We start from the raw sequence: 12,977 nt of genomic DNA, 5'->3' as shown, positions 1-12,977 counted from the left end.
AATGGAGGGCTTCTTGCTCTGTAGGGATTGGTTTTAACTTACTAATACAAAAATGCATTGCACTTCTGAGAACACAGAAGTAATGTCTTTTTGACATCACTATGTAGTTTTATAAGGTAATTTGTCAACTAACTTTTATCTCAAGCTTACAAAACTACTTATCAAAATCTTAAAATTTTCCTTTTTTTCCTATAGACATCTAAATATCTAATATAAAGATCATAATTTAAAGAGGGAAAGTATGTGAAATACACGGCCATTTTCCTTTACCATCCCAGGAAAAAACAGTTGCATCTAAGCTGTCAGAAAAATCTCCTCATTCTTCTGCAGAGTCTTCCATCCTTTCCAAAGGGTAAAAAAGCATTTTTTTTTTTTCCTGTAATCAGTGGACTTTGGTGGGAAGGGAAGGAGGATTTGGGGATAGCAGAGATGCATTAATCAAGTGGACTGTAGTCTCAAAGAAAGATGCTGCTCTGGGATGTGTGACCAAACGGAACGTGCAGTAGCTGAGTGTGAGCAGGAATCTGGGACTTGGTATTTATCATTTTACCCACTTCAGTATCATACATATTCTAATGTTTTAACTGATTTCTACAGCAAGGTCTTGTGTCATGAGGTTATAAGAGTAGCTTACAAGCTTTAGGGCAACAAAATGTTCCCTTGTTAAAATGGCCTTCTGATTACCTGTGTAAAATGGAAGGTTGTTGATAACTGCAAACAAACTAGCTTTCAAGTAATGCACTAGACTTCGAGAATTCTTGTATGACATTAAGTTTCATGTAGGAGCTGTTCAGTATACTCGGAAATGATACCATTTTAAAGCTACCCATCATATAAGAAAATCAAGAACAATGTATATTTACAAGCTCTGAACACAGGAACTTCTCTTCCTAACCTTGCTAGTGAATTTGACACAGGGCCAGCATGCCAGAGTTGTCAACCATGCTATTCCTGTCTTGTCCAGACTTGCAGTACAACAGTTAGCAAATCCCAACCATTCACTGCCTCTGTATCACACACCAACAGCTCCAAAAGCTGTACCATTTTGGATGACTGGACAGCCACCAGACTTACAGGGTGAATTTGATTTCTACTACAAAATTATGAAGAAAGAATGCCATAGTATTGATGCAGCCACAATACCACCACAATAAGGTACAACACTACCATTTAGGTATAAAAGGAAGTATTCACAACCACTTCATAGGGATTTGGCAAAAATAACTCCCAAGAAACTCACACAGAATTGATAAGACAAAGTCGTTTGTGAATCAAAATGCCTGTCAGAGATATTGAGTCATGCATGTTTCCTTTTCCATTTACAACTCGCCTATCCACAACTTCAGTTCTTAACTACAGATCCCTCTCCGTCTATGCAGTTTACCTATCTGTTAAGATAATACCCACTTTCTATAAATAAACACTGGCAAGGCTGATTTTCACTGCATGTATAGCTGTTTACTTCTGAAAAGCATTTTTTTGATATGCTGCATACGTTAATACATCCCTTAAAAAAATTTGCCAGTCACATCTGCAGTTTAAATGTTTCTTTCTAGAAGACAAACCCAGGCCAAGCAAGACAAAGAATCTGCTGATACACACATGTCACTTGAAGAATTCTCCTGACAAAGTTCCCACACCCAATTTAATTACTTCCCTACTGTAAAAACACTTTCCATCTGCATTTATTGTAATAGTTTCAAATCCAAAACTAACAGACTATAAAGCTAGCTAAATAAATGAATGATATTGGCCTTAGGTCCCAAGCCAGGAGCTATTCTGTAAGGCTGTGTGTCTCCAGCATTCATTTTTATGCTGATGTTTCATTTTATGTGCAGTGTTTTCACTTAAGCGGTGTTTAGAGAAGAATTACCTTGCTCCAGGCTCCAAAGCGTGAGTGCCACATGGAGCCCTCTAGTGCCATTACAGCCTGAGGTCTGTCAGAGATTCCCCTCCAAGACCAAAGTCACATTGTGACCAAAAATCCCACTTCAGGCGTACACAGAGCACTGCACATGCTCAGGCTAGGAACATTAATTTCAACTTTATCTGATATATCCTCAAACTGAGGCTGCAGAGCAAAAAAATGAAAAGCATTTGTTTGTAAATGCACCTTAAAAAATGAAACTACCATATTTAGCCTGGTAATATGGGTTCACTTGAGCATTTGGGAGGAAAAAAAAGCATCCTATTCCTCGGACTTAGTATGAAGAATTTAATTACAGTTCATAAGAATTTCCTCATGTGTAGAGATAATGACAGCCCACAGGTTTGTTTCAATATCACTGATGAAATTACATCACACTATGGACTTCATAATTCTTAAAAGCTTGGGATATAACAGTCTCATTTGGACAAGCACGGCACTTAAAACTATGCACATATATGAATGTTATGCTAAGTTTGGATTCTCCATGGCGTCGAAATATTCAGAAAGAGCATGGCCCTTATAATAAATTTTAATTCAAAGCAGCAGCACAGCAGATACATTTTTTATTTAGAAGTTACAAGCACAGAAGGGTAAACCATACCTCCACTGAAGTCCAGGGCAAAACTGGTACTGACTTCACTGAAAGCGTATTTGGACATTGAACTGTGTATTCCCTTATATACATTCAGTTCTTACCAAACTAAATGAAAAGATAACCGACATGAGCTAATCAAAGAAATTCAGATAGTGCACAGTACAGCTTAAGTCACAGATACAATAACGGCCTTGGATATTGCAGGTGACCCCCAGAGGATCCTGCTGCAACAGGAGCATAGTTAAGACGTAGTTAAGGATGGGTTTGATGGGCAAACCTTGAATTATTTGACTTTTCTGAGTTTTAATCACAATGTTAGTGAAATATCGAGTTTATTTTGTGGCTGTCCCGTCCTAATTAAAGCTGCTGAGTTTCTGTGAAATTAAAAGAGGTCTTCTAAACAGACACAAGACAAAGACAAAAAGCAGTGCAAACCACCAAAAACTGAGAAAACTATCCTTTGTAGCCCAACAGCTTACTAATCAACATGCATGCTTAATAGCACATCTAAAACAATTACCACTTTGCCTGCTCAAAATTGTCCATATACATACATACATGTGCAAAATATAGAAGTTAAATCCATTTCCTTTTTCCATGTGAAATTAGGAAAAACTGTGCTTGAAAAGATTGTGCTTTTTAATGAATGTATGGCTTCTTCCCAGCTTATGAATACAGCATGTTTTTCAGATGTGAAAACAAAGAAGTTTTGGTAAGGGTGAATTTTCCCAAATAAAGAATTAATTTTCCACACTGGAAATAAACTATATTTCAATAAACTTCAAGACTCAGGTATGCCAAAAAGGGATAAATTAAGAAACTGAGATTTGATTCCATAGACTTCCCTACACTATTTAATAGTTTGTGTTTTTTTAGTTGAAGAGCACAATTCTGTGTTATGACATCATCTAAACTTAATTACCTGGATGCTAGGCTGCATCTTTGATGGGAAAAAAACCCTCCAGAGTGAATAGCATTAAAACTGACCCAACCATTTGTTCTTTGCAAAATGTGACTCTGGTGTTCTGATGCTACATATCCGCAGCACAGCTCTGCCTCGTGCTCTGCCACCGTGCTGCACTCAGCTGGCATTTGCCTTCTGGTACCATACCTGGGATTCTGCGTCTCTGAACCATCTGACTCTGTACACGGTTTCTTTACCTGCAAAAGCAAAGGAGTGCCAGTTACTCTCAAGTGAAACACAACTTCCTTGCTCACAGTTCACACACTTACAGTATGTAAAGTGGATCCTGTTCTGCTCACCGTGATCTCTATAAAATACTTCCCGCACTTTACAGCAGCAGTATGCAGTACTAAACAGTGTGTTTCATTATTATCCCATGAACAGTTGCCAACTGCACTTCCCCAGGCTCCATTAGTATGTAAAATGTTCAGCTAAAATAGCTTGGGAGTAGTCTTAACTAGGAACAAAGAAACCAAAGAACCAGGTTCCCCACTTGGAAATGAGAAAGCCATACTGTTCTCAGCTTGGCCAAGAAATGTTTTTCCAGTTGATATTGCTTCTGTTTCCAGCTAAAGCTCACAATAATAAACACCAGGTTCTAGGGCAAAGTGCACTGTTAGTTAAATATGAATAAATTCATATAGTAATTTTCATTTTGTGAATCTGCTAACTGTATGTTAACTATATTTTCCTATTGCATCAATGAACACTTACACCATTTTCACTCATATTTGCAAGATGTAGGTACATAAAAGGTATTTCAACTTCCAGTTTGATCTCTACAATACATTGCTGTAGGCTAATTGAAGGTGATCAAATCCATTGCTGTCAAATAAAAATAGAAAATTGTACTCTTGCAGACTAGATATCTCTTTGGGATCTTCGTGATTTCCAGCAAAATTTAATTGTACCTTCTGGTAATCTAAAGCACTTGTATTTTCAGCAGAGAAAAAACCATTTTGTTAATGCAGAATCCAGGGCTGTGTGGGAGGTTTCAAAGCTCCATTTTTAAAGTCATCTAGAAACATCACAGTCACTAGGACTCAAATGATGTGACTGACACAATACAAAAACCATTCGCATTGCAACCAGCATGTTCAATGACAATTTTCAGGAATGCCTTGAATCAAGAGACTCTTCCATACTTTTCTGCTACTTTACAGAAAAAAACCCTGTGACTATGAGTCACTTCTATTGAAGTTATTGATAAATGACACTCACCAACTCAAACAGAAAAAAGGATTACACTAATGCTTAATATTTTCCCTAAATACCTCAACTGAATGCCATTCAAATCACTCATAGATGTCTAAGTACAAGCATTATTCTACAGGTGGCCATTTCTCTTATTCATTTGCATTGTAGATACTAAAAGGACCAATAAGTTCGCATACATGGTTATTCACAAAAATCAGATTTCTGTAGCAATAGTGAAAATTTCCCATGATAACAACTTAAATCTGTGTTTATTATTGTAACAGTGTCATCCAAAACGCTAAAAAAGTAGGAAACACAAAGGAACTTCTAATTACATTTTGCGTGATTTTTACTACAAACTTTTTTCAACCTATCCAGTTACTTACTTTCAGCCCTTCTAACTTTCCTCCTCTTAGATTGTTTCTTTACTGTTTCTACTCTGAACTCCATGGAGTTATTAGTTACAGTGTGCTACAGAGAGATGAGATCGTGCAGTAGGTCAGCATGAGACAGTGAAGGCTCACACAAACCCAAACCTCACAGACACTATTTCATAAACACTCAGGTGCAAATATCATTGCTATAGTTTTATGTTCACTACATTATTATTAAAGTAGAGTAAGACGTGAAATATAATAAAATACTTCAGATACAACTACATGATCAAGTACCACAAAAAATGTCTTCAGTGTGCATTATATACAAACAAGAGAAATATTTATTCAGATTACTGTAGAGTGTCAACATCACAGTAGAGTGTTAAAAAATATATTCAAAATCATTTAAACACACTGAAATTACAACAGCCCTTCCTTGAGGGAAATGTGTACTTTCAGAAGCAGTTTATCTCAATCGAGCTACAGAGGATTTGGCCAGAAAAATAATATTGTCATTTCACATATAAAATATAATTTAAAATAATTGAAAACATAATGTATTTAGAACAATAAAATATAAAATACAATAATATAATAAAAATTAATTAAAATATAAATATATTTCTCATAGAGATATAGTACAAACCCTAGAAGAGCTCCTTTTTCCATGTCCCTTTAACATCTACTCACTTCCAGGATATTTTTGCTATCTCCTTGCTGTTAAATTTACTGGCATTTATAGATTCCTTTTCCAATTTCTTTGCTGTTCTGTGGTTGCCACCAGACACGCTGTCTGTCACACTTGCACTGGGACACAGATCTCACTGCCCAGGTCAGGAAAGTTCAACCGCTGATTTTAAACAGTTGCTGGAGAGTCTGACAGTCACCCAGCGCATCCCACCACCCTAACTTTGCAAAACGATGGTATGTCCTGTGGTGGGCAACTAGCACAGAAGCTCAAAGACAGTTCAACCAAACACTAACATTACCCGAGCACTTTTAACATACACGATACAATAAGACCCCGGGTTTATCTGTGCAGGGATGTGAGGTGCTTCTTCTTCTCAGTTAAGCAGTAACTGGGTACTCACAGAAGAGCTGTCCTCCTCCTGCTCACTCTACTACTGCATTTTGCTTTGACCAACATTACAAAGCAATTGAAATGTCTGAAAGATTATGCTTTATCTGTGTGGTAAACACTAAAAAAGACCAAACACCACCACCACTCTCAAAGAAAACAAAACCAACCAACCAAAAACAAACAAACAAGCCCTGATAATTTTTGGTATACCTTCAAAGGGAGTAGCAGAAAAGCCACTGACCAATTATATCAAAAAGACTCACCTCCTGTGAGATGCAACAAACTTGGGTGGGACAGGAAGTCAGTATTTTTTATTTACGAATCTTGCAATGAAAACGCAATACTTTAAAAAATAAGAATATTTCAGGTTTTCAGCATGACACACAGATGAAGCAGTTCATCTATTATCATTATCTAAGAAATGTGCAGCAGAAGCACAGAGTACAGACGTGTCTTTTCCTCTGAGACTAAATGTAAACTTCACTGTGTATCTTTAGGGTCCCTCTTTGAGAGAAAAAAATTAATAAATAAAAATATTATTTCTTAAAGGAGGAACAGGCATGTGATTTTCTTTCAAGTGGTCATATGGAATCCACACCATTTCTTTTTAAGGCTACTCAAGTAGCAAAACACATTTTCTTATTCATAAAATTATGCTACCCTTGAAGGTGAACAGAAAATCACTGCGAAAAATTTTGATCAAAGACTAAATGTTGTTTCCTTTGTATTCAGCTGTACTGTTTTACCTCTTAATCTGCTTGCTGACTGTTTTCAAAATAATTAACTTTCACTAACACCACATTTATTATTTACCTTCTCATGTGTTAAATGAGAAAAAGAACCTTTTTCTTTACTCCTGCTCTGTTTTCCTTTCCCCCCCCCTCTGTTTACACAGGTTTTCTCACCATTTTAGTTATATGCACATTAAGAATCATTCACAAGAGTAAGATACCAGTTTCAGTTTGAATTTTGTCAAACTGCATTGAACTCTCCCACTCTGGCTGTCTGCTACAAAATGTTTGGAAAGTTTCAGCTAAAAATCCGTACATACAAATATTTTTGAAAACATGTCATGCCATTATGCTGCTGAATGGCTTTAGCACCTGAAAGTTGGAGGCAAAATCCCAAACTGAAAGGGGGTGGGGGAGAGAGTAAGGTGTACAGATACCCAGGAACCATATTTTTTGTGAAATGGTGTCCGAATTTATTTCAGTTTTTAAGATTCTAAAAGCCCTGCTGTCACACTGTTAGTGGACTCCTGTTGCAGTCTGGCTATTGAATTTCTGAAGACTTTATCTGCATTGAATACTCTCCCATCTCAAAGATGCTGGTACTGCATGAGCCTTAGGATTACTTCTCCTGAGTGCCAGGAGAACCCAATGCCATCAGGAAATTTGACATTATCAAAACTGTATCTCTTTGCTTTGTCAGTTCCATCTCCCACTGTTCAAGTACTCAGGTAATACCCAGAAAGAGAAAAACTTTGTAGACTCAAATACAGGGAGAAAGAGAGGAAACAACAGGGAGAAGGAATAGAAATCAGGAGAAGAAAGAAGAACAAGCTCTTCACAGGGGCAAAACTAAAGGAGAGAAGAAGGCAGGCGAAAAATGTGGCAAATGTAGGGGTGGGGTGTGGACAGTGAAAGATTACTGGGGCTGGCTGGGATGGGACAGCACTGCATAGTTGGATCTCCTCTCTAGATTTGGGACTAACACCACAAAAACAAGCCTGACCACTCATCAGATACCTGTGAAAATCATTAGAAAAATCATTAGTACCAGTCTGCCCAAAGCAATGGATTAGTTCTACTCCAGCTGCACTGAAGACCTAATTAACAATCCAAGCTGGGAAACTATACTTTGAACTTAGAAGATGGTGTATAAATGCTATGTTTATCCAGAAAAATGAAGGTCTCATTTGACTCAAACCGGGGAAAAAATAGTCAACATTTTATACAATTTCTGCCTTCATCTTTGCCTTGGTTCATCAGATTTCAAATATGAACACTGTTAAAAGCATTTGATACTATGAGGGCACTGTGAAAAGAGATGCATTTATTCATTAAGCATAGAAGAACTTCAATAAAGGTATGTGATAAATATTTACATGAGGAATGATTTGATATTAAGTATGGACTTTGGATGCTTCATGTTTAACAAAGAGAGACTGAAAAACATGAAAAATCTAACTACACATTCACTGCAAAAAGAAGACATCCTCTGGAAAGCCTAGTATGTCGGTAATAAGATCTACACCATAATGCATAAGCTGGATTTCCACAGGCCATATTAATGCTGGCATTTCCTTTCTTCCGATGTTTTTCTTTGCAACATTAACATCTTTTAACATGATTTTATTGGACCTCATTACACTAGATGTTAAACCATGAAGCAGTTCTGCTCTATGAGGTGTTCTCACACTCCCTCTCTTACACACACACACACACACACACACACAGGTGGTATTAAACCCATAATGCAACACGTTACTTACAGTTACGGTGTGAAGGCGGGCCGGAAAGTATGTAAAGCAGTAAGACCAGTCTGGGCTCACTGCCAAGGGAACATGCGGCCAGGGGCAGGGGAACAACTTGATAGGTTGGTTAAAATAACCAAGGGACTGCAAGAAGACTTTATCACCTTTTAAGGAAGAAAAGAGGGAGGCATGGCATGGGAGGAGGGAGGGAGTGGTTATGTAAATCAAAGGGTCTTAAAAGGGCTCGTCCCTTTTAAGGGGGCTCCCGAGCACACCTCGGGGGGTCTGAGCACACCACCTGGTCACGAGTCCAGTGCACTCAGCACACTGTTAATAAAGTTCTTTGTTTCACTTTTATTTGGCCGTCTCCAAAATTTTAATTAGAGATATTTCTCACAAAAGGTATTATTGCTATCCCCATCTCCCCTACCTCTTCCCAGACTAATACAAAATACAATAACAACTCTGGTCTGCAACACTATGTGGTGTACATCTAAACTTGCAATGAAAAATCCAGAAGGGATACATCTAGTATTAAATACCTACAGTTCAGGCATCTAAATTGGTCTAAGCTTGTGACTCCAGGCTTCCTTTATATCTAACTGAAAGATACAGTTGTATTTCACCTGACCTAGAATTATGCCAAGATTAATTATGACTAATGATTTCTACTCTCCTCTTACGCTAAAGAGGGCAGGCAGTGGGGAAACACTGAGAAAATGGAATGGTGCTGCCAAAGAGTGAGGGACACAGCCTGCTCGTCTCACGACATCTTCCATTAAATCCTTTTTGTCGGCAACACTGATTGTAACAATGGAGAGAGATGGCTCCCGTGAAAGTGTCATGGTTTAAAGCCTCAGCTCCTTTTAACCAGTCACTGACTCTAATAATTTTAAGATGGAGCTATGACTTACAAAGCATATACTAATCTGTTAAATGCTTCCACTTTTTGAGATTACACTCTTCATCACACTCAGAACATTTTGGATTTTCTGTATAAACTGCTGCCGAGAATAGTGTGGATGAACCAGAAACCTGCCTACAGACAGACCAAGAAACTTCAAAGGGGCGCTGCGTTTCCCTTAGATCTTATTTCACCAGGCTGGAATGATGAGCACTTGCTCGTGTGCACAGTGCATACACATTAAATTTAATTGGAATTTAATCAATCCAGGTAAGTGCCTTTTTCATACTTTCAGTGGGCCTATAATGATTTTTGGGCACACTGCACAGTCTTATCACTGACACAAGCCTTTGTGCAACATAAATCAGAAAGCTTTATCCAATATAAAACTATGCTTCTATTCAGACGTTTTAGAGAATGAAGGCATCATTAAGGTATATTTATGACACGAATTCATAAAATCTGAGACAACTTTAACTCCTCAATTTTCTCATTCATATGCTATCTTTGGGGACTAAACATTCCTTTCTTGGTAATTTCTTGCTAGTGGAAGGGTTTCCTACATGTTTGTTTTTGCAACATGACTAATGGGTTCACACAGTTCAGAGCTCTAAGCTTCTTTAAAGTCTTTTATACCTGCAAACATTTTAAAAACACATTTTAAATTGCCTTTGGCACAAGTGCACTAAAAACATCAGAGGGTGTAACGGTCAAGTCATAATTTAAGCAATTGGAACCTGTAAAGTACTAACTTCTACATTTTGAAAAGCATTTATGCATGCACTGTGGGAAAAACTGGCATTCTTTTTTTCTTTTTGTTTGTGTACTATGAAAGAAGGAAATATGCCTTCCCTTAACTGGTGGGTCAGTCAGGGCAAATGCCACACCACAATGACATTTTTGTTTCAGTCTGGATTACCTAATAGCTAAGAGTTCACAGAACACTTTTTCCCTGCTCAGCTAGGAGAATGGGCCATCAGCCTGGCTCCCTTTGAAGAAAAGAAGGAGGGGAGGGCAGGGGAGGGGAGGGGAGAGCAGGGGAGGGAAGGAGAGGGGAGGGGAGAGCAGGGGAGGGGAGGAGAGGGGAGGGGAGGGCAGGGCAAGGCAGGGCAGGGGAGGAGAGAGGAGGGGAAGGGAGGAGAGAGGAGGGGAGGGGAGGGAAGGGGAGGAAGACATTAGTTCTTCATTCAGCATTTATGAAGGTTTGGAAGCTCCAGAAGCCTGGAGCTCATTTGTCATCCAATTCAGATTCAGAGAAAACTACTAAAGCACTAACACTGGTTATCTCTTATTCTCTTTTTTGTTTTTCCTATCACATTAATTTCCTATCCCTCTCTTTCTCCCTCTCTCCCTTCCTGTCTCTCAAAAAAAACCCCTACACTAATCTAAAGACAAGCCTTTGGCCTTTTTTTGCCCTTTCAAGGCAATATCTCAGTGCAGCTGAATATGCAACTATACCCTCCATGCCCTCCTGGTATCTCCAAAGTGGAAATCAGCTAGAAGATACTGTTCTTTAAAATGCTTACTGTTTTCAGATATGTTCCCATGACCTCCTCCATTTTTGTTGCAATCACACCATTTTTGTTAGCCTAAAGTGTTTGCTTTTTAAATCTCAGTATTCCCAGATGCCATTGATCTCTTTTCAGGAGAAAAACATACTGAAATGCAGGAAAAGAGCCACGCTGCACAATGCTTTCTAGATTTAATCTTCTGATTACTCAGCTCCACAGAAATATCATAAGCAAACTAGGCGTATCAAAACTGCTTTGGAGTTATCATTTAATATTCAAAGGACTAGCGAGTCATCTCCTTTATATGCATAAAATTCAGTGCCTCCTCAGAAAACCTAAACTTATTTTCTTTCCTCCTGCTTTTCAAAATCAACCAGGGCCAACAAATGCAAAGAAAAAAGAGTAAACTTTGAAGCTGAGATTTAAAGCAATGAAAGTCAGGAAGTTCAAAAGTTAATGTTCCTATGGCTGTGGTTACTTGGCCATGTTGCAAATACATCATGCAAATACTTCAGGCTATTTTCTTAAAGGCATATAGTACTATGCCATAAAGCATAATAAAACATGCTGTTTTCTTTTCATGTGGAAACAATCTTGTATGAGGAACAGTGCAGTGTATTTCTACTGCTAATACCAACTACTCCACCACAAGTCAAGTATCTCTGCCTCAAGGCACTTTGTTGTTCTGACAATGCTGGTGTCTCATTGGAATCCAGCTTTCCCTTAGCTCACCCAAGAGCTTACACACTGACCTCCCCAGGAACAAAAGCCAAGTTCTCTCCTGACTCAGGTGCCTCATCAGAAAATAATCTTTTTCCCCTTGAGATCAAAGAACATTTGTCACAGCTTTTCCATCCCTCACTTAGATGAAATTTAAGCAAATGGCCTTGTCGATCATCTCTTCCTTTCTGTTCTTCACTATCCTGGTTTCTACCTAGGAGCATATTGATGCTCAACTGCAGTAACCAACATGATCACACATCTGTCAAATACCCATCCTCACCACAGATGATGAAATACATATATGTAAAATATTCTGATTTAGCATAGAAGTTCTTTTACTCTTCCTGTAGTCTTCTGTTTGTCTTCCATATTTTTAATGTAAATATTGCTATGTCCTCATGTTAAAAGAGATCATTCCCCAGAAACGTGCCTTACTCTTGCTCAACAATATTCTCTTTCTTAGCTTCACTGAGAACTCATCCACCGATGCTGGGTCAGTTTTAAGTACAAAATGTCTAAAACCCCACCAGTTTCACTATCTTCTCTGTCTCAAAGAAGCACAGTCATAAGCTGCATTCTTCATCCCAGAGCTAAAGGGACTTTAAAGAAAAGGATTGTGGGTTTGAATGATATTCAAAAAGCTCAGGAAAGGAAAAACAGATCTATCTAATGTATTCACAATACCCTGACTTGATGTGACTTTTGTACTAATTAGTTTTCAAGCACTAAAGTCTTCATCAAAGTATGAATCCACTTAAGAATGAATGAATGAATGAATACCTGACTCAGATCATGGTCTGACAGAATGGGATGGAATATTTTTGGACACTGAAAGCATTGTATATGGATTCAGCTACATGACAACTTGGTATACTGGCAAGCCAAAAAAGCTCCTAGTTTGAGGTTTGAATTAGTCAAGACAAAACCGTAAGCACAAGCTCTTCCATGTTTAGCCACCTGTTCACTAGTGCAAATTTTGCTCAGATACTTTTTGTCCAAATTTTCTTCATTGTTAGTCTTACCCAAGCTTATGTAGCTATGGCTGTCATGTAATGGTAGGAGACCAGTATATTATCTGCAGTGTCTGCCAGCATAATCCATGCTGTGTGACCAGTCCATCAAATATATGCCATACAGAATGAGAGGTAATGTTGTACATGTCCTTCAGAAAAGGAGAAAAACTAGTGATGTACTGCAGCTTTTCAGTACACTTTTTAGT

At 38.2% G+C, this 12,977-nt stretch overlaps 1 protein-coding gene across 3 annotated transcripts in view; it reads right to left on the bottom strand.

Annotated features, from left to right (window-relative positions):
- The window catches only part of EYA4 (EYA transcriptional coactivator and phosphatase 4), a 148,462-nt gene that overhangs the window by 67,688 nt on the left and 67,797 nt on the right, over positions 1-12,977 (bottom strand). For all 3 annotated transcript variants that reach the window (XM_027633855.1, XM_027633854.1, XM_027633856.1), the window contains exon 3: positions 3,637-3,686. In XM_027633855.1, the coding sequence (XP_027489656.1) occupies positions 3,637-3,686 (50 nt within the window). The remainder of the gene's footprint in view (positions 1-3,636; positions 3,687-12,977) is intronic.

The sequence above is a fragment of the Corapipo altera genome, unplaced genomic scaffold (assembly GCF_003945725.1).
Source record: "Corapipo altera isolate COAL_440 unplaced genomic scaffold, ASM394572v1 2b, whole genome shotgun sequence".
In the NCBI taxonomy this organism is placed as follows: domain Eukaryota; kingdom Metazoa; phylum Chordata; class Aves; order Passeriformes; family Pipridae; genus Corapipo; species Corapipo altera.
The sequence above is the reverse complement of the archived record's forward strand: the minus strand, read 5'-3'. Positions and strand labels throughout refer to the sequence as shown.